General features: G+C 46.6%; 1 protein-coding gene across 1 annotated transcript in view; it reads right to left on the bottom strand.

The window, feature by feature from the left end:
* The window catches only part of LOC140726118 (dysferlin-like), a 388334-nt gene that overhangs the window by 28030 nt on the left and 338706 nt on the right, over nt 1-21598 (bottom strand). The window contains 2 exon segments of the mRNA XM_073042070.1: nt 5243-5338; nt 15085-15173. Of these exon segments, the coding sequence (XP_072898171.1) occupies nt 5243-5338; nt 15085-15173 (185 nt within the window).

Raw genomic sequence — 21598 nt, 5'->3', positions numbered from 1 at the left:
ATAATTTCTAATGACACCACAATCTCTAACACTACCTCTTTCAGAGCCCTAGGGTGCAGTTCATCTGGTCCGGGGTGACTTATGTACCTTTAGATCTTTCAGCTTTTCAAGCACCTTCTCTCTTGTAATAGTAACTGCACTCACTTCTCTTCCTTCACACACTACAACATCAGGCACACTGCTAGTGTCTTCCACAGTGAAGACTGATGCAAAATACTCATTTAGTTCATCAGCCATCTCCTTGTTCCCTGTTATTATTTCTCCTGCCTCATTTTCTAGCGGTCCTATATCCACTCTCATTTCTCTTTTATTTTTAACATACTTGAAAAAACTTTTACTATCCACTTTAATATTATTTGCTAGCTTGCTTTCATATTTCATCTTTTCCCTCCTATTGATTTTTTTTCATTGCTCTCTGTAGGATTTTTAAAATTCCCAATCCTCTGTCTTCCCACTAATTTTAGCATTGTTGAATGCCCTTTCTTTTGCTTTTACAATAGCTTTGACTTCCCTTGTCGGCCATGGTTGTACTGTTTTGCCATTTGAGTATTTCTTCATTTTTGGAATACATGCGTCCTGCACCTTCCTCATTTTTCCCAGAAACTCACACCATTGCTGCTTTGCTGACATCCCTGCCAGTAGCTCCTTCCAATTTACTTTGGCCAGCTCCTCTCTCATTCCACTGTAATTTCCCTTACTCAACTGAAATACTGCTACATCAGACTTTACCTTCTTCCTATCAGATTTCAAGTTGAACTCAATCATATTGTAATCAATGGTTCCTCAGGGTTCCTAAGCTCCCTAATGACCTCCAGTTCATTACATAACACCCAATGCAGTATAGCTGATCCCCTAGTAGACTCAATGACAAACTGCTCTGAAAAGCCATCTCTTAGGCATTCACCAAATTCACTTTCTTGAGATCCATTATCAACCCGATTTTCCCAATCGACGTGCGTGTTGAAATCTCTCTTGAGTCCCTTGAAATCAGTCCCAGCTCCAACTCCTTAATGTGGTTTGTTAGAAGCTGCAACTGGATGTGGTTTTTGAAGTTGTAGTGGTCAGGGACTCTGGAGGTCTCCCTGCCTTCCCACATCCCTCAAGAGGAGCATTCAACTATCCTGCCTGTCATCTCTACCTAGCTGAGCAGATATAAGGAAGAGAAGGGAAAATGTCTTGTGCTTTTCTTTCCTTTGCTATCTCTGAGTAAAGCCGCTCTTCAATAAAGTATCGAAGAGCTGAAACGCCCATTAGCCGCTGGTCAACATTCTGTTATGCTGCTGTGAACCACTCCTACCTTTTATCCTCTGGCAGTGGACCTGATTGAAGTCCCCTCCTTCCAATGTCTGGGTTAGCCGCAGTTCAAAGCTCGATCTTTCGATAGTTGGTGCTGTAAAGTGTTACGCTAACCACTACGCTACCGTGTCATCCCTCAACTGTTCGGCTGGATACATCTTCAATGCTGTGAGAGTCTCTGACTCCATCCCCCCAACTCCCCCTCCCAGGTGATAAGGTTCCTCCTCAAATCTTTAACTTTCCCCATGGACCCTCACCGATTTTTATCGACGCAGCAAGGAAAGCATCTTATCTGGGTACACCACGGCTCGGTACGGCAACTGCTCTGCAAGTGACCACCAGAAACTGCAGAGAGCTGTGGACACAGCTCAGAACATTGTGGAAAGCAAGCTCTGGAAACCCTTCTCAGCATCCATCTCGTGATTATGGAACATGGAACGTAGAACAGTACAGTGCAAAACAGGTCCTGTGGCACATGATGTTATGCCGAACAAATTTAACCAATGGCTCCTAAATAACCCCTTTTCCCTGCCCGTTGACCCTTCTCTGCATATTCACATTCCTATCTAAGAGATTCTCAACTGCTGTCTGCCTCCAGCCACCACCCCAGCAGAGAAGTCCAGGCACCCACCACTCGCTGTGTAAAAAATCCACTTTGCACATCTCCTGCCTACTTTTCCACCTCTTACTTTACATACATGCCCTCTAGTATTAAACACATATTATACAGGCCCAATGAAAGCTCTTGGCCTGAATTGTCAACTCTTTAGATGCTGCCTGACCTGCTGAGTTCCTCCAGCATTTTGTGTGTGTTGCTCTAGATTTGCAACATCTGTGCAAATCTTAGTGCTTATCTTTATTAGACTTTGTGCAAAGGGAGATAATATTTTGTAAATGTCGTAAACTATGTATACCTGTCTGGACATGCCCCTCTGCTGACTGCTCCTGTGACTCCTCCCACAGACCCCTGTATAAAGGCGATTGGAGGCACTGCTCCCCCCTCAGTCTCCGAGATGCTGTGCTCCGTTTTGCTGCTAATAAAAGCCTATCGTTCACCTCCCGTCTCTGAGAGTTATTGATGGTGCATCAATTTTATTAGCAGCAAAACGGAGCACAGCATCTCGGAGACTGAGGAAATGGACCGGATGGTGGACCAGTGCCAACTGAAGGCCACGTTCCCATATCTGGATAACATCACCATCTGCGGTCACGACTGGCAGGATCACGACAACAACCTCCAATGATTTTTCCAAGCTCTTAGCCTCACCTATAACAGGGACAAGTGTGTGTTCAGAACCACCCGACTTGCTATCCTTGGGTGTGTCGTGGAGAACTGGATCATTGGCCCTGACCCCAACCGTATGCACCCCCTGTTGGAACTCCCTCTTCCCACCACCCTCAGAGCCCTCAAATGGTGCCTGGGCTTCTTTACTTACAATGCCCAATGGGTCCCTCACTATGCAGACAAGGCCGCCCCCTGGTCAAGTCCACCGCATTTCCCCTCTCAGCCGAGGCCCGCGCGGCCTTCAGCCGCATTAAAGGGGACATTGCCAAAGCAACGATGCATGCAGTGGATGAGGCCATTCCCTTCCAAGTAGAGAGTGACTCCTCTGACTTCGCGCTGGCTGCTACCCTCAATCAGGCAGGAAGGCCGGTAGCATTCTTCTCTCGTACCCTTCAAGGCCCTGAAATTCCACACTCCGCGGTGGAGAAAGAAGCCCAGGCCATAGTGGAAGCTATTAGGCACCGGAGGCACTATCTCGCCGGCAAAAGGTTCACCTTGCTGACAGACCAGCGCTTGGTTGCGTTCATGTTCAGCAACCAACAGCGGGGCAAAATCAAAAATGATAAAATTTTGAGGTGGAGAATAGAACTCTCCACCTACAACTATGACATCCTGTACCGGCCTGGAAGGCTCAATGAGCCCCCTGATGCCCTATCCCGGGGAGCGTGTGCCAGCGCGCAGCTCGACCGGCTATACGCCCTCCATGCAGATCTTTGCCACCCGGGGGTCACCCGACTTTACCATTTCGTGAAAGCCCGGAACCTGCCTTACTCCCTTGAGGAAATCAGGACGATGACCAGGGACTGCCAAGTCTGTGCTGAGTGCAAACCACACTTCTACCATCCTGAAAAGGCACAACTTATCAAGGCCACCCGCCCCTTTGAGCGACTGAGTGTCGACTTTAAGGGCCCCCTTCCCTCCACCGACCGCAATGTCTACTTTCTCAACATTATCGACGAGTACTCGCGGTTCCCCTTTGCCATCCCCTGCCCTGACACCACTACCACGTCTGTCATAAAAGCCCTGCACCAGCTCTTCACTCTGTTTGGATATCCCTGCTATATCCACAATGATAGAGTGTCCTCGTTTATGAGTGACGAGCTGCGCCAGTACCTGCTGGCTAGGGGTATTGCTACTAGTAGGACCACGAGCTATAATCCCCGGGGAAATGGACAGGTGGAGAGGGAGAATGCCACGGTTTGGAAGGCCACACTCTTAGCCCCTAGGTCAAAGGGATTGCCGGTCTCTCGCTGGCAGGAGGTTCTCCCCGAGGCGCTCCACTCCATCCGCTCCCTGTTATGCACGTCCACCAATGCCACCCCTCATGAGCGACCCTTTTCTTTTCCCATGAAGTCTGCCACTGGGACCACCCTACCGGCTTGGCTGACGTCCCCGGGGCCAGTGCTGCTCCGGAAACATGTGAGGAGCAATAAATACTCCCCGATGGTCGAGAGGGTTCACCTACTTCATGCGAACCCCCAGTATGCTTACACGATCTTACCTGATGGGCGGGAGGACATGGTCTCCGTCCGCGACCTGGCGCCTGCAGGAGCACCAGACCCCTACCCCGAACACTCTGCGGTGACTATGAACCCTGTACCCACCGATATACATACCCACGAGACACCACGCACACCAAGCCCTACACAGACACCTCACGACACTCCCATACCGGACGCAATGCACACGCATGAGGGGTTACTGACGCCTAATGGGCTGGCACCTCAAGTCAGGCCGGAGCCAGCACAACCACCGTCACTGGTGCAATCACCATCGGTGCTACGTAGATCGCAGTGACAGACTCGACCGCCTGATAGACTTAATCTGTAAATATACTTGTACGAAACTTCGCCCCGTGGGGACTCTCTTTTAAAACAAAAGGGGGTAGAATGTGGTAAACTATGTATACCTGTCTGGACACGCCCCCCTGCTGACTGCTCCTGTGGCTCCTCCTACAGACCCCTGTATAAAGGCGATTGGAGGCACTGCTCCCCCCTCAGTCTCTGAGATGCTGTGCTCTGTTTTGCCGCTAATAAAAGCCTATCGTTCGCCTCCCGTCTCCGAGAGTTATTGATGGTGCATCAGTAAACACAAGAAATTCTGCAGATGCTGGAAATCCAGAACAACACATACAACATGCTGGAGGAACTCAGCAGGTCAGACAGCATCTGTGGAAATGAATAAACAGTCCATGATTCGGGCCGAAACCCTTCTTCAGGACTGGAAAGGGAAGGGGTAGATTTGGAAAATGGGTCCTCCCAGGATATAGAATGGAACAAAGAGGCAAGTTGAAAGGGTGAGAGGGCTTTCAGACCAGCACAGACAATTCAGTGGTGAGTGTTAACTATAATAATAGACTGCAAAATAGCAAATACGAGGGGCCACAAACAAGAAAGAACAAATAGAATAGGGTGTGAGGGAACTGAAGGCTAGGTTGAGGCTGGCTGGTTCAGTCGGTGAACAGGAATTGTGGATGAGAGCTGGGTTTAAATAGGCTGCAGGTGATGAGTCTGGAACATGTGGCAGGTGACGCCTGTTAGCTGGGTGGAGAATGGGGAGGTGCCTTCATGTGCAGGACTGACATTGTGGAGTCAATCTTTTTCTCTCTAACATTTCATGAACGCAGATTCAATAAGAGACTCAATATAAAAATACACTGACCCTTTCACATAGATATCGCTCATCTTCTCCCCCGTGATACTGAGGTCATCCAAGATCACGTCATAGGTGTTCCATATAATGCAGCGTAGGAAGAATCTGGAATGGAACAGAAACTTAAAGAGACAAACTCCACACTAGAGCAAGACCTTCCCAATTCCAAAAATATCGGCAAAAAAAATTATTTTATTTAGAGATACAGGACAGAATAGGACCTTCCCGTCCTTCAAACCGCACCACCCCAGTAATCCCACTATTCCGATAACTCTAACCTAATCACAGGACAGTTTACAATGACCAGCGAATCTACCCGATACATTTATGGACTGTGGGAGGAAACCAGAACACCCGGGAAAAACCCACGCATTCCATGGGGAGGACGTGCAGAGACTCCTTACAGAACAGCGCTGGAATTGAACTCCGAACTCCCTGAGCAGTAATAGCATCACACTAACTGCTACACTACAGTGGCTCCCCAAATCCCCGATTCCACCAGATCGGCAGGTAGAGAAGGGAAGAGGCTGCTTTAGAAAGGATTTTGAATTTGATTAATTTTCTATTTAGCCAAATTACAGAGTAATTTAGTCAGTATATGACTGCTGGCAAACTACAAGTTCCAAGATGGCAGAACTAGTCGTGTTTTTTGCCTTACACAATTTCAAAAGATCCACCAGAGCTCATAGGACAGAGTGAAGCTCCCTCCACACTATCCCATCACACACTCCCAGGGTCAGACACAGAGTGAAGCTCCCTCCACACTGTCCCATCACACACTCCCGGGGTCAGACACAGAGTGAATCTCCCTCCACACTGTCCCATCACACGCTCCCGGGGTCAGACACAGAGTGAAGCTCCCTCCACACTGTCCCATCACACACTCCCGAGGTCAGACACAGAGTGAAGCTCCCTCCACACTGTCCCATCACACACTCCCGGGGTCAGACACAGAGTGAAGCTCCCTCCACACTGTCCCATCACACACTCCCGGGGTCAGACACAGAGTGAAGCTCCCTCCACACTGTCATAGAAACATAGAAAATAGATGCAGGAGTAGGCCATTCGGCCCTTCGAGCCTGCACCGCCATTCAGTATGATCATGGCTGATCATCCAACTCAGAACCCTGTACCTGCTTTCTCTCCATACCCCCAGATCCCTTTAGCCACAAGGGCCATATCTAACTTCCAATATAGCCAATGAACTGGCCTCAACTGTTTCCTGTGGCAGAGAATTCCACAGATTCACCACTCTCTGTGTGAAGAAGCTTTTCCTCATCTCGGTCCTAAAAGGTTTCCCTTTATCCTTAAACTGTGACCCCTCATTCTGGACTTCCCCAACATCGGAAACAATCTTCCTGCATCTAGCCTGTCCAATCCCTTTAGAATTTTATACGTTTCAATAAAATCCCCCATCAATCTTCTAAATTCCAGTGAGTATAAGCCTAGTCGATCCAATCTTTCTTCATATGAAAGTCCTGCCATCCCAGGAATCAATCTGGTGAACCTTCTTTGTACTCCCTCTATGGCAAGAATGTCTTTCCTCAGATTAGGGGACCAAAACTGCACACAATACTCTAGGTGCGGTCTCACCAAGGCCTTGTACAACTGCAGTAGAACCTCCCTGCTCCTGTACTCAAATCCTTTTGCTATGAATGCCAACATACCATTTGCCTTTTTCACCGCCTGCTGTACCTGCATGCCCACTTCCAATGACTGGTGTACAATGACACCCAGGTCTTGTTGCACCTCCCCTTTTCCTAATCGGCCTCCATTCAGGTAATAATCTGTTTTCCTGTCTTGCAACCAAAGTGCATAACCTCACATTTATCCACATTAAATTGCATCTGCCATGAATTTGCCCACTCACCTAACCTATCCAAGTCACCCTGTATCTTCTTAGCATCCTCCTCACAGCTAACACCGCCGCCCAGCTTCGTGTCATCTGCAAACTTGGATTTGCTGCATTTAATTCCCTTGTCTAAATCATTAATATATATTGTAAACAACTGGGGTCCCAGCACTGAGCCTTGTGGTACCCCACTAGTCACCACCTGCCAATCTGAAAAGGTCCCATTTACTCCCACTTTTTGCTTCCTGTCTGCCAACCAATTCTCTATCCACATCGATACCATACCCCCAATACCATGTGCTTTAAGTTTGCATACTAATCTCCTGTGTGGGACCTTGTCAAAAGCCTTTTGAAAATCTAACTATACCACATCCACTGGCTCTCCCCTATCCACTCTACTAGTTACATCTTCAAAAAATTCTATAAGATTCGTCAGACATGATTTTCCTTTCACAAATCCATGCTGACTTTGTCCGATGATTTCACCTCTTTCCAAATGTGCTGTTATCACATCTTTGATAACTGACTCTAGCATTTTCCCCACCACCGATGTCAGACTAACCGGTCTATAATTCCCCGGTTTCTCTCTCCCTCCTTTTATAAAAAGTGGGGTTACATTAGCCACCCTCCAATCCTCAGGAACTAATCCAGAATCTAAGGAGTTTTGAAAAATTATCACTAATGCATCCATTATTTCTTGGACTACTTCCTTAAGCACTCTGGGATGCAGACCATCTGGCCCTGGGGATTTATCTGCCTTTAATCCCTTCAATTTACCTAACACCACTTCCCTACTAACATGTATTTCCCTCAGTTCCTCCATCTCACTAGACCGACCCTCGGTCCCTTACTATTTCCGGAAGATTGGGGTTGGACCCTCGACTAGGAAGGGGAGGAGGGAAGAGAAGAGAGCGGTAGTGATAGGGGATTCTATAGTCAGGGGGGCGGATAGGAGATTTTGTGGGGAAGATCGGGAGTCTTGGATGGTATGTTGCTTCCCTGGTGCCGGGGTCCGAGACATCTCAGATCGGGTGCAGGTTATTCTCGAGAGGGAGGGCAAGAATCCAGATGTTGTGGTCCATGTAGGGACCAATGACGTGGGTAGGATGAGTGAGTTGGGTCCTGTGTAGGGAGTTCAGGGAGTTAGGTGCGAAGCTGAAGGGCAGGACCTCCAGGGTAACAATCTCAGGATTGCTACCTGTGCCACGTGCGAGTGAGGCAAGGAACAGAAAGATTATACAGATTAATACGTGGCTGAGAGGATGGTGCAGGAGGGAGGGCTTCAGGTTTTTAGATAATTGGGCTTTGTTCCAGGGAAGGTGGGATCTGTTCCGAAGGGACGGTTTACACCTGAACTGGAGCAGTACTAACATTCTTGCAGGGAAGTTTGCTAGTGCTTCTTGGGGGGGGGGGGTAAACTAAATTTGCAGGGGGCGGGGATCCAGAATGAGAGAGAGGATAGCGAGAGGAAGAATAAAGGACAGGTGGGGACTACACGGTTCCGGAATATTAAGTGTGTAGTAGAGAAAGGTGAGGCGGAACAAGTGATAAGGAGGACACATGTACAGAGGGATTGTCTGATGGAACATGGAGTTAAATGTGCAGAAAGAATAGGTAAATTTAGGAAGGACAACAAAATTCTAGGGGCGTATAGCCCAATGGGAGTTAGGGGAGCTGGGTTAAGCACAATAGGCAGAGATTCAAAGAGAGAGAGGAGAAATGGTCTAAAAATTCTATATCTGAATGCATGAAGTGTCAGAAATAAGGCAGATGAGCTTGAAGCTCAGGTGTGAATGGGTAACTTTGATGTTGTTGGGATAACGGAGACACGGCTGCAGGGGGATCAGACCTGGGAAATGAATGTACAAGGGTATACGTGCTATCGTAGGGACAGAAATGTGGGCAGAGGGGGTGGGGTGGCCCTGTTGGTGAGGAATGAGATTCAGTCCTTTGCAAGGGGGGACATAGGATCAGGAAAAGTAGAGTCCGTGTGGATAGAACTGAGGAACAGTAAGGGCAAAAGGACCCTAATGGGTGATGTCTATAGGCCACCAAACAGTAGCATGGATATTGGGTGCAAGTTGAATAGGGAGTTAACATTGGCATGTGGCAAAGGTAATGTCGCAGTAGTTATGGGGGATTTCAACATGCAGGTGAACTGGGAGAATCAGGTTGGTGCTGGACCACAGGATAGGGAGTTTGTAGAGTGCCCACGGGATGCATTCTTGGAACAGCTTGTACGAGAGCCGACCAGGGACAAGGCTATTCTGGATTTAGTGTTTTGTAATGAACAGGATTTGATAAGCGATCTCGAAGTAAAGGAGCCATTAGGAGGTAGTGATCATAATATGATAAGCTTTTATCTGCAATTTGAGAAGGATAAGGGCAGATCGGAGGTGTCAGTGTTGCAGTTGAACAAAGGAGACTATGGAGCCATGAGGGAGGAGCTGGCCAAAGTTGACTGGACGGATATCCTAGCAGAAAAGACCGTGGAACAGCAATGGCAGGTATTCTTGGGAATAATGCACAAGGTGCAAAATCAGTTCATCCCCCGAGAAGGAAGGATTCAAAGGGGGGAAAGGGGCCTCAGTGGTTGACAAAGGAAGTCAGAGATTGCATAGCATTTAAAAAAAGGAAATATGACAGAGCTAAGGTGAGTGGGAGGACAGATGATTGGGAAGTTTTTAAGGAACAACAGAACTTAACTAAAAAGGTATTACGGGGAGAAAAAATGAGGTACGAACGCAAGCTAGCCAGGAATATAAAGGAGGATAGCAAAAGCCTTTTTAGGTATGTGAAGAGAAAGAAGATAGTCAAGAACAATGTTGGGCCCTTGAAGAATGAATTGGGTGAAATTGTTATGGGAAACAGAGAAATGGCAGAAGAATTTAATAAGTACTTTAGATCTGTCTTCACTAAGGAAGACGCAAGCAATCTCCCAGATGTATGGATGGGCCAAGGACATAGGGTAACAGAGGAAATGAAACAGATTGACATTCGGAAGGAAATGGTGATGAGTAGACTGATGGGACTGAAGGCTGATAAATCCCCAGGTCCAGATGGTCTGCATCCTAGGGTACTAAAGGAGGTGGCCCTGGAAATTGCAGATACATTGGTAATCATTTTCCAATGTTCCTTAGATTCAGGATCAGTTCCTGAAGATTGGAGAATGGCTAATGTTATTCCACTTTTTAAGAAAGGAGGGAGGGAGAAAACAGAGAACTATCAACCTGTCAGCCTAACATCAGTAGTGGGGAAGATGCTAGAGTCCATTATTAAAAATGAAATAGTGGCATATCTAGATAGCAGTGATAGGATTGGGCTGAGCCAGCATGGATTTACCAAGGGTAAATCATGCTTGACTAATCTATTGGAGTTTTTCGAGGATGTAACCAGGAAGTTAGTAAAGGGAGATCCAGTGGATGTAGTGTACCTCGATTTTCAGAAGGCATTTGATAAGGTCCCACATAGGAGATTGGTGGGTAAAATCAAAGCTCAGGGCATTGGGGGGAAGACATTGACATGGATAGAAAACTGGTTGGCAGATAGAAAGCAAAGGGTAGCGGTGAATGGGTGTTTCTTGGAATGGCAGGTGGTGACTAGTGGGGTGCCACAGGGCTCGGTATTGGGACCACAGCTGTTTACAATTTACGTCAACAATTTAGATGAAGGCATTGAGAATAACATCAGCAAGTTTGCTGATGATACTAAGCTGGGTGGCAGTGTGACATGTGATGAGGATGTTAGGAGAATTCAGGGTGACTTGGATAGGCTGGGTGAGTGGGCAGATACTTGGCAGATGACGTTTAATGTGAATAAGTGTGAGGTTATCCACTTTGGGAGTAAGAACAGGAAGGCAAATTATTATCCAAATGGTGTAAAGTTAGGTAAGGGAGAAATACAAAGAGATCTAGGAGTCCTTGTTCATCAGTCACTGAAGGTGAATGAGCAAGTGCAGCAGGCAGTGAAGAAGGCTAATGGAATGTTGGCCTTTATTACAAAGGGAATTGAGTACAAGAGCAAGGAAATCCTCTTGCATTTGTACAGGGCCCTGGTGAGACCACACCTGGAGTATTGTGTACAGTTTTGGTCTCCAGGCAAAAGGAAGGACATCCTGGCTATAGAGGAAGTGTAGCGTAGATTCACAAGGTTAATTCCTGGGATGTCAGGACTGTCTTACGCAGAGAGGTTAGAGAGACTGGGCTTGTACACACTGGAATTAAGGAGATTGAGAGGGGATCTGATTGCAACATATAAGATTATTAAGGGATTGGACAAGATAGAAGCAAGAAATATGTTCCAGATGCTGGGAGAGTCCAGTACCAAAGGGCATGGTTTGAGAATAAGGGGTAGGTCATTTAGGACAGAGTTAAGGAAAAACTTCTTCTCCCAGAGAGTTGTGGGGGTCTGGAATGCATTGCCTCGGAAAGCAGTGGAGGCCAATTCTCTGGATGCTTTCAAGAAGGAGCTAGATAGGTATCTTATGGATGGGGGAATCAAGGGATATGGGGACAAGGCAGGAACCGGGTATTGATAGTAGTTGATCAGCCATGATCTCAAAATGGCGGTGCAGGCTCGAAGGGCCGAATGGTCTACTTCTGCACCTATTGTCTATTGTCTATTATTTATGTCCTCCTTAGTGAAGACAGAACCAAAGTAGTTATTCAATTGGTCTGCCATGTTTTTGTTCCCTATGATCAATTCACCTGTTTCTGACTGTAAAGGACCTACATTTGTCTTGACCAATCTTTTTCTTTTCACGTATCTATAAAAGCTTTTACAATCAGTTTTTATGTTCCCTGCCAGCTTTCTCTCATAATCTTTTTTCCCTTTCCTAATTAAGCCCTTTGTCCTCCTCTGCTGGTCTCTGAATTTCTCCCAGTCCTCGGGTGTGCCACTTTTTTTTGCTAATTTATATGTTTCTTCTTTGGACTTGATACTATCCCTAATTTCCCTTGTCAGCCACGGGTGCACTACCTTCCCTGGTTTATTCTTTTGCCAAACTGGGATGAACAATTGTTGTAGTTCATCCATGCGATCTTTAAATGCTTGCCATTGCATATCCACCGTCAACCCTTTAAGTATCATTTGCCAGTCTATCTTAGCTAATTCACATCTCATACCTTCAAAGTTACCCTTCTTTAAGTTCCAAACCTTTGTTTTTGAATTAACTATGTCACTCTCCATCTTAATGAAGAATTCCAGCATATTATGGTCACTCTTACCCAAGGGGCCTCGCATGACAAGATTGCTAACGAACCCTTCCTCATTGCTCAATACCCAATCTAGAATGGCCTGCTCTCTAGTTGGTTCCTCGACATGTTGGTTCAGAAAACCATCCCGCATACATTCCAAGAAATCCTCTTCCTCAGCACCCTTACCAATTTGGTTCACCCAATTTATATGTAGATTGAAGTCACCAATTATAACTGCTGTTCCTTTATTGCACGCATTTCTAATTTCCTGTTTAATGCCATCCCCAACCCCACTACTACTGTTAGGTGGCCTGTACACAACACCCACCAGCATTTTCTGCCCCTTAGTGTTATGCAGCTCTACCCATATCGATTCCACATCCTCCAGGCTAATGTCCTTCCTTTATATTGCGTTAATCTCCTCTCTAACCAGCTATGCTACCCCACCTCCTTTTCTTTCCTGTCTATCCCTCCTGAATATTGAATATCCCTGGATGTTGAGCTCCCATCCTTGGTCACCCTGGAGCCATGTCTCTGTGATCCCAACTATATCATATTCATTAATAACTATCTGCACATTCAATTCATCCACCTTGTTACGAATGCTCCTCGCATTGACACACAAAGCCTTCAGGCTTGTTTTTACAACACTCTTAGCCCTTATACAATTATGTTGAAAAGTGGCTCTTTTTGCTTTTTGCCCTGGATTTGCCTGTACTTTTACTTTTCACCTTACTACTTTTTGCTTCTACTCTCATTTTACACCCCTCTGTCTCTCTGCACTTGTTCCCATCCCCCTGCCACATTAGTTTAAAGCCTCCTGAACAGCAGTAGCAAACGCTCCCCCTAGGACATTGGTTCCAGTCCAGCCCACGTGCAGACCGTCCTGTTTATACCGGTCCCACCTCCCCCAAAACTGGCTCCAATGCCCCAGAAATTTGAATCCCTCCCCCTTGCACCATTTTTCAAGCCACGTATTCATCTGAAATATCCTCCTATTTCTACTCTGACTGGCACGTGGCACTGGTAGTAATCCAGAGATTATTACCTTTGTGGTCCTACATTTTAGTTTATCTCCTAACTCCCTAAATTCACCTTGTAGGACCTCATCCCGTTTTTTACCTATATCGTTTGTACCTATGTGCACCACAACCACTGGCTGTTCACCCTCCCATTCCAGAATGTCCTGCAGCCGCTCAGAGACATCCTTGACCCTTGCACCAGGGAGGCAACATACCATCCTGGAGTCTCATTTGCAGCCGCAGAAACGCCTATCTATTCCCCTTACAATCAAATCCCCTATCACTATAGCTCTCCCACTCCTTTTCCTTCCCTCCTGTGCCGCAGAGCCACCCATGGTGCAATGAACTCGGCTGCTGCTGCCTTCCCCTGATGAGACATCTCCCCCAACAGTATCCAAAACAGTATATCTGTTTAGGAGGGAGATGACCTCAGGGGACTCCTGCACTACCTGCCTACTGCTACGCTGTCTAGTGGCCACCCCTTCCCTTTCTGCCTGTGTAGCCTTTACCTGCGGTGTGGCCAACTCACTGAACGTGCTATTCACGACTTTCTCAGCATTGCGGATGCTCCAGTATGAATCCAATCGCAGCTCCAGACGCTCAATGCGGTCTGCCAGAAGCTGCAGTTGGACACACTTCCTGCACACATATTCGTCAGGGACACTGGAAGTATCCCTGATTTCCCACATGCTGCAGGATGAACAAACCACAGGGCCGATCTCAGCTGTCATGACCTACCCAATACTTAACTCAACTTTTGAAATTTTCTCCTTTGAAAGGAACTTAACCATCACACACTCCCGGGGTCAGACCAGAGTGAATCTCCCTCCACACTGTCCCATCACACACTCCCAGGGTCAGACACAGAATGAAACTCCCTCCACACTGTCCCATCACACACTCCCGGGGTCAGACACAGAGTGAATCTCCCTCCACACTGTCCCATCACACACTCCCGGGGTCAGACACAGAGTGAATCTCCCTCCACACTGTCCCATCACACACTCCCGGGGTCAGACACAGAGTGAATCTCCCTCCACACTGTCCCATCACACACTCCCGGGGTCAGACACAGAGTGAAACTCCCTCCACACTGTCCCATCACATACTCCCAGGGTCAGACACACAGTGAAACTCCCTCCACACTGTCCCATCACACACATGCAGCTCGAGCTAATTTGAGTTATGTGCTCTAACCCAACAGATAATATTTTGTGGAAACACTTGCAGGAACATTTCACTCATAACAATGTGCTGGAGTGGTAGGACTGATTGTGGAGAAAACCACACAATGCAGGCAGCCCGGCACTGGAGCATGTTAGACATAGGGAGTGCCTATCTATCAGATCTGCCTGGACTACCCGCTTTGCTCTGGATCCCTTTACAGATATGCCTGCTGGCCCTGATTCTGAGGAACAGGCCCTGTGTCTGATCAACACCTTTGGCAGATTGAATGAGATCAGAGTAGCGTTATTTGTCACATGTACATTGAAATGTTCAGTGAAGTGGGGCATTTGCTTCAACAATTAGCACAGTCTGAGGACGTGCTGGGGGCAGCCTGCAAGTGTCACCATGCTTCCAGCGTTGACATTGCATGCCCACAACTTACTAACCCTGACCAGCACGTCTCTGAAAATGGGCAGAAACCGGAGCACATGGTCACAGGGAGAAAGTAAAATCTCAATACAGACAGCGACAGGAATTTCACCACCATCGTGTCCACTGGCACTGTAAAGCATTATGCTGTACTACCCTAGTAAGGTAAAGGAGAAAGAGTCTCACCTCTTGGCTTTGCGAGGATTTATGTTGAACGGGGGTCCCGGGGTTCCGAGTGATTTTGGGAAGATGTCCACCCACAGCTGGACCTTACCCTAGAGAGCAAGGAACAAAGCAAACACACCACATAAGACAGAGAGTTGGCTGGACTGAGGCTAAATATGATTCGTGTTGATATATACAATGAACAGCATGGACAGAGGGGCCGAAAGGTCTGAATAATACCAACGGTAGGTCACCAAAGACTCTAGCAAATTTCTACAGATGTGCCATGGAGAGCATTCTGACTGGTGGCACCACCATCTGGTGTGGGGACACCACTGCACAGGGTCAGAAAAAGCTGCAGAGGGTTGTAAACTCAGCCAGCTCCATCAAGAGCAGTAACCTCCCCACCATCGAGAACATCTTCAAGAGCACGGCATCCATCATTAAAGACCTTCACCATCCAAGACATATCCGCTTCTCATTGCTACCATCAGGGAGGAGGTACAGGAGTTTGAAGACACACACTCAATATTTTAGAAACAGCTTCTTCCTCTCCACCGTCATATTTCTGAATGGACATTGAACCTGTGAACACTATTTTATAAACATGAGAAAGGCTGTAGATGCTGGAGATCCAGAGAAACACACACAAACTGATGGAGGAACTCAGCAGGTCAGGCAGCATCTGTGGATAAATAGTCTCACACTTCGGGCTGAGATTCTTCTTCAGACTAAGAAGGAAGGGGGAAGAATAGAAAGGTGGGGAGAGGGGAAAGAGACTAAATGGAAGGTGATCGGTGAAGCCATTTCAGATACCCCGCAGCTGCTGTTCTTTGCATAACTCCCTTTGACAGTATTTTACAAGAAGAAATATTTTAAAAATAAGTAAATAGTGCAAAAATAGAAGAGTTTTGATGTGTCGGTCCATGGTCTCCTCTTGTGCTAAGATGAAGCCACCATCAGGGTGGAGGAGTAGCACCTTATATTCCATTTGGGTAGCCTCTGATCTAATGGCATACGTATCGATTTCTCCTCCCGGTAAACAAATTCCCCCCACCTCTTCCTCTATTCCCCACTCTGACCTTTTAATACTTCTCCCCTGCCTATCGCCTCCCACGGGTCCTCTCCTTCCCTTTCTCCTATGGTCCACTCTCCTCTCCTATCAGATTCCTTCTTCTCCAGTCCCTTGGCTTTCCCACCCAGAGAATTGCTGAAATATCGAAAAGGTCAGGCAACATCTGTGGAGATACTTCATGAGTCTTAATGAAATGTCTCAGCCCAAGACATCAACTGTTTATTCCTCTCCATAGATGCTGCCTGACCTGTTAAGTTTCTCCTGCATTTTGTATGTGTTGCTCTGGATTTCCAGCATATGCAGAATCTCTTCAAAATTCAAAGTAAGTAAACCATTGACAAGCTTGAGATTCATTTTCTTACAGGCAGACACAAAACAAAGAAACACAATAGAATCCACGAAAAACCATATACATCAAAGACTGTCAAATATCCAATGTGTGAAAAAGAACAGATTGTGCAAACGATAAAAAATGAACAAATAATACACAAAACATTAATTGCAGAGTCCCTGAAAGTGAGTCCACAGCCATGGAGCCAGTTCAGTGCTGAGCTGAGTGAAGCTGGTCCAGGAACCCAATGGCTGCAGACCACAGCCACAGAGCTAGCCACTGAGGTGGGTAAAGCTTTGTGTAGTATTGAGCTGAACACTGTTTCATCCTTTGTCCTTGGCCTTGACACATTAATCTTTTAATCTGAGTTGGCACTTAAATCGACTAATCTTTGATCCATCTTTCACTCTCAGGCCTGAGCCCTACCACCTCATTCCAGTATGAAGGATGAAAGGTGAAAGATTTAACTGGGACTTGAGGAGAAACCTTTCCCAAGAGGACTACAACCTTGCCGTGGTTTTGAGGCCCATGTGCCTCAATGAGAGTTCCGGGAGAAATATATTGAAGTCAGGGCTTTATGTTTTGGCTCTTGGTAGGGTCATCCATGCCAAACAGGTCAAAGGGTAGAGGTCAGACTAAGACTGGTCCACTGGTCCAGGTTTGGGAGTTCAGCTCAGGGCTGGCAACCCTGACTGGTCAAACAAAACTGTTACGGAAACGGCAATGAAGAATCCTTCTGCATTTGAGTGTGACGGTTTTCCCAAGTCTCCACCCAGGACTTGCATGACTGACAGTAGGGAAAACCGAGATGGATCTACTGGCATGATGAAGGAAGTCCTGAAACCCACAAGAGATGGAGGATCTTCATTGTGGCCCTAAATGCCAGTGGTATAATGGGCAGTCAACAAGGAAGTTATTGGGGAGAAATCTCCATGCAGAGAGTAGTACGAATGTGAATTGAACTGCCAGAAGTAATTGGATTATGTACAATAACAATATTCTAAAGATATCTGAATAAGTACATAATAGGAAAAGGTTACAGGGATATGGGTCAAATGAGGGCAAATGACCCCAGTTTGATAGTTATCTTGGTCAGCATAGACAAGCTAGGCCTGACTGTTTCTATGCTGCACTAGTCTATCGCTCTGTCACTACAGAATTCCTCATCTCTGTCTGAGGCATTGTCAGACCACAAATGGAGTACTGTGAGAAGCTTTGGGTCCCTTATTTAAGAAAGAACATGCTGGCATCAGAGACGATGCAGAGGAGATTCACAAGAATGATCCCAGGAATGAAATGGTTGAGGTATGAGGAACATTTGATGGCTCTCGGCTTGAACTTGTTGGAGTTTAGAAGAATGGGGTGGAGGGGGATTCTTATTGACACCTATAGAGTATTGAAAGAGCTAGATACAGTGGATGTGGAGAGGATGCTTCCTATTGAAGGAGAGTCTAGGACCAGATTGCACAGCCTCAGAAGAGAAGGATGTCGATTTAGAACAGAAGGTGAGGAAGAATTTCTTTAGCCAGAGGGTGGTGACTCTATGGAAATCATTACCTTTGAAGGCTGTGGAGGCCAAGTCACTGAGTGTATTTAAAGCGTAGGTTGATAAGTTCTTGGTTAGTCAGGGTGTCAAAGGTTATGGGAAGAGGCAGGAGAACGGGGCTGACAGGGTTAATACACAAACATGAAGAAATCTGCAGATGCTAGAAATCCACTCAAAAAAAAGTGGCACACCTGAGGACTGGGAGAAATTCAGAGACCAGCAGAGGAGGACAAAGGGCTTAATTAGGAAAGGGAAAAAGGATTATGAGAGAAAGCTGGCAGGGAACATAAAAACTGATTGTAAAAGCTTTTATAGATACGTGAAAAGAAAAAGATTGGTCAAGACAAATGTAGGTCCTTTACAGTCAGAAACAGGTGAATTGATCATAGGGAACAAAGACATGGCAGACCAATTGAAAAACTACTTTGGTTCTGTCTTCACTAAGGAGGACATAAATAATCTTCCGGAAATAGTAAGGGACCGAGGGTCCAGTGAGATGGAGGAACTGAGGGAAATACATGTTAGTAGGGAAATGGTGTTAGGACAATTGAAGGGATTAAAGGCAGATAAATCCCCAGGGCCAGATGGTCTGCATCCCAGAGTGCGTAAGGAAGTAGCCCAAGAAATAGTGGATGCATTAGTGATAATTTTTCAAAACTCCTTAGATTCTGGATTAGTTCCTGAGGATTGGAGGGTGGCTAATGTAACCCCACTTTTTAAAAAAGGAGGGAGAGAGAAACCGGGGAATTATAGACCGGTTAGTCTGACATCGGTGGTGGGGAAAATGCTAGAGTCGGTTATCAAAGATGTGATAACAGCATATTTGGAAAGCGGTGAAATCATCGAACAAAGTCAGCATGGATTTGTGAAAGGAAAATCATGTCTGACGAATCTTATAGAATTTTTTGAAGATGTAACTAGTAGAGTGGATAGGGGAGAGCCAGTGGATGTGGTATATTTAGATTTTCAAAAGGCTTTTGACAAGGTCCCACACAGGAGATTAGTGTGCAAACTTAAAGCACATGGTATTGGGGGTATGGTATTGATGTGGATAGAGAATTGGTTGGCAGACAGGAAGCAAAGAGTGGGAGTAAACGGGACCTTTTCAGAATGGCAGGCTAGTGGGGTATCGCAAGGCTCAGTGCTGGGACCCCAGTTGTTTACAATATATATTAATGATTTAGATGAGGGAATTAAATGCAGCATCTTCAAGTTTGCCTATGACATGAAGCTGGGCAGCGGTGTTAGCTGTGAGGAGGATGCAGGGTGACTTGGATAGGTTAGGTGAGTGGGCAAATTCATGGCAGATGCAATTTAATGTGGATAAATGTGAGGTTATCCACTTTGGTTGCAAGAACAGGAAAACAGATTATTATCTGAACGGTGGCCGGTGGCAGGTACAGGGTTCTGAATTGGATGATCAACCATGATCATACTGAATGGAGGTGCAGGCTCGAAGGGCCAAATGGCCTACACCTGCACCTATTTTCTATGTTTCTATGTTTCAAAGAACCACACACCACACATAAAATGCTGGAGGAACTCAACAGACCAGGCAACATCTTGCAAAACAAATAAACAGTCATCGTTTTGTGCCAAGACTCTTCTTCAGTCAACCGTTTACTCTTTTTGATAGATGCTACCTGGTCTGCTGAGTTCCTCCAGCACTTGTGTATGTTAAGAGGGATAATAAATCAGCCACAATGGAATGAGGGAGAACACAATAGGCTGAATGGCATAATTCCGCACCTATGCCTCATCCTCAATGGCGGAGTGGAGTCAGGTCTTCACTAAAGGAGGCGTGTGGCACTCCTTCCCTCCACTAGTCTCCCACGATCAGGGTCATGGGAGCAGGTGGTGGATGGTCGTATGAGCAACCGGTGCATATCATAAGTCCTGGTTATGTGACCACTGATGCCAGGCAGACAATCTCTGAAGGGTATTGACAATGGCTGGGGTCACCTGTGTCGTAAAGACACCGCCCAGAAGAAGGTAGTGGCAAACCACTTCTGTAGAAAAATTTTCCAAGGACAGCCATGATCGGACTCACTCTGCAGAAAGAACATGACAGGATCGGAGGGAGTGCAAAAGATATTCACTAGGATGTTGCCTGGACTGGAGGGCTGTAGTTACAAGGAGAGATTGGATAGGGTGGGTTGATTTGCACTGGAACACAGAAGGCTGAGAACTCACCTCAGCAGATCTAGCAAGGCTTTGTACCACTCTAGCTGATCCCTATCACCGTGAATTCCAAACCATTCACAAATAAAGGCTAGATTCCATTAGCCTGTTGAACACATTGCTCTTCTCTACATTCTCCGAGTATCATCACCTTGTTGTGTTGGAGAGGGTTGTGAGCTCCTGAGATCCCGAGAGTGATGTCATCTGGAGCTTAGCTCCTGGTAGGGTCACCCAAGGCAGTAAGGTCAAGGGGGACGGTCCAGACAGAGCAGTGCAACCAAGACCTCAACGGTAGAGCTGGCATGACAATGGCAGTGAAGATGAAGGAAAGCTGGAGCAGCGAGGCTCCTCCAGTCGTCTTGCATTCTACACCACTGGACCCTGTCCTTGATCTGTCAAGAAGCAGGTAGTGGCTGCCTATGCATCAGCCTCTCCACACAGGCATCCTCCATTAAGGGAATCAACCCTAACATCCTAGATATGTGAATCCTGGACCGTCTCTATGGTCACCTTTGGGCACACCGACAGACAACCTCTTTGGTGAGCATCATACTCAACTTGAGTGAACGCACTACTTCTTTGCCTAAAGCAAAGTTTAGCCAGTTCTGGCCCATTGCCAGGGTAATCACAAAAGTAACTGGCGAGGTTAAGGAACCTTTTATATAATAGAGCACTCAAAGGTGCCAGATTGTAATCAGAGAAGCAACAAGTTGACTTTGAGCCACAGTGGGATATGATGCCAGCTGGCCTGAAGGAACATCTCAGAGGAGCCGAGGGGTGGAGGGATTAACGAGGGAGCTCCGGAGTGCAGCAGAGCACCTGGGAGATGAGGTACTGTATCTGGGCCACACAAGCCTCTGGAGGGCTAGAGAGAGAAGGGGCAACCTTGGGCCTGGGGCTACCTGCAAATTCCATGCACAAGGAGTTATGGGTGCTCTCAGGTTCTGCAAGGAGGGCAGGGAGGGGGTTGAGGGAGTGGGGAAGAGGCTGAACCTCATTTGCTGTATTGTCAACAGGGTTGAGGCCCTAATCTAAGTGTTGGAGAGGGACCAGAGGAGGTTCATGAGAATGATCCCAGGAATGAAAAGGTCAGTGGCTGATATGGCTCTGGACCTGTGCTTGCTGGAGCTTAAACAAGTGAGGGGGGTTCTTACTAAAATCACTGGGCCATCAGTCTCCTGAACGGGCATGGATAACTTCACTCATCACAACTCTGAACTGATTTCACATCCTGTGCACTCACTCTCAAGATCTCTATAACTCATGTTCTCCATATTATTTATTTATTTATTATTTGCATGATTTGTCTTCTCATGCACATTGATCGTTGGTCAGTCTTTGTTTATGCATAGATATTTTCATAAATTCTATTGTATTCTTTTATTTTCCTGTGAATGCCCGC

This window comes from Hemitrygon akajei, chromosome 4 (assembly GCF_048418815.1).
Source record: "Hemitrygon akajei chromosome 4, sHemAka1.3, whole genome shotgun sequence".
NCBI classification, from domain to species: Eukaryota; Metazoa; Chordata; class Chondrichthyes; order Myliobatiformes; family Dasyatidae; genus Hemitrygon; species Hemitrygon akajei.
Note: the sequence above shows the minus strand (reverse complement) of the source record. Positions and strands in the feature narration are given on the sequence as shown.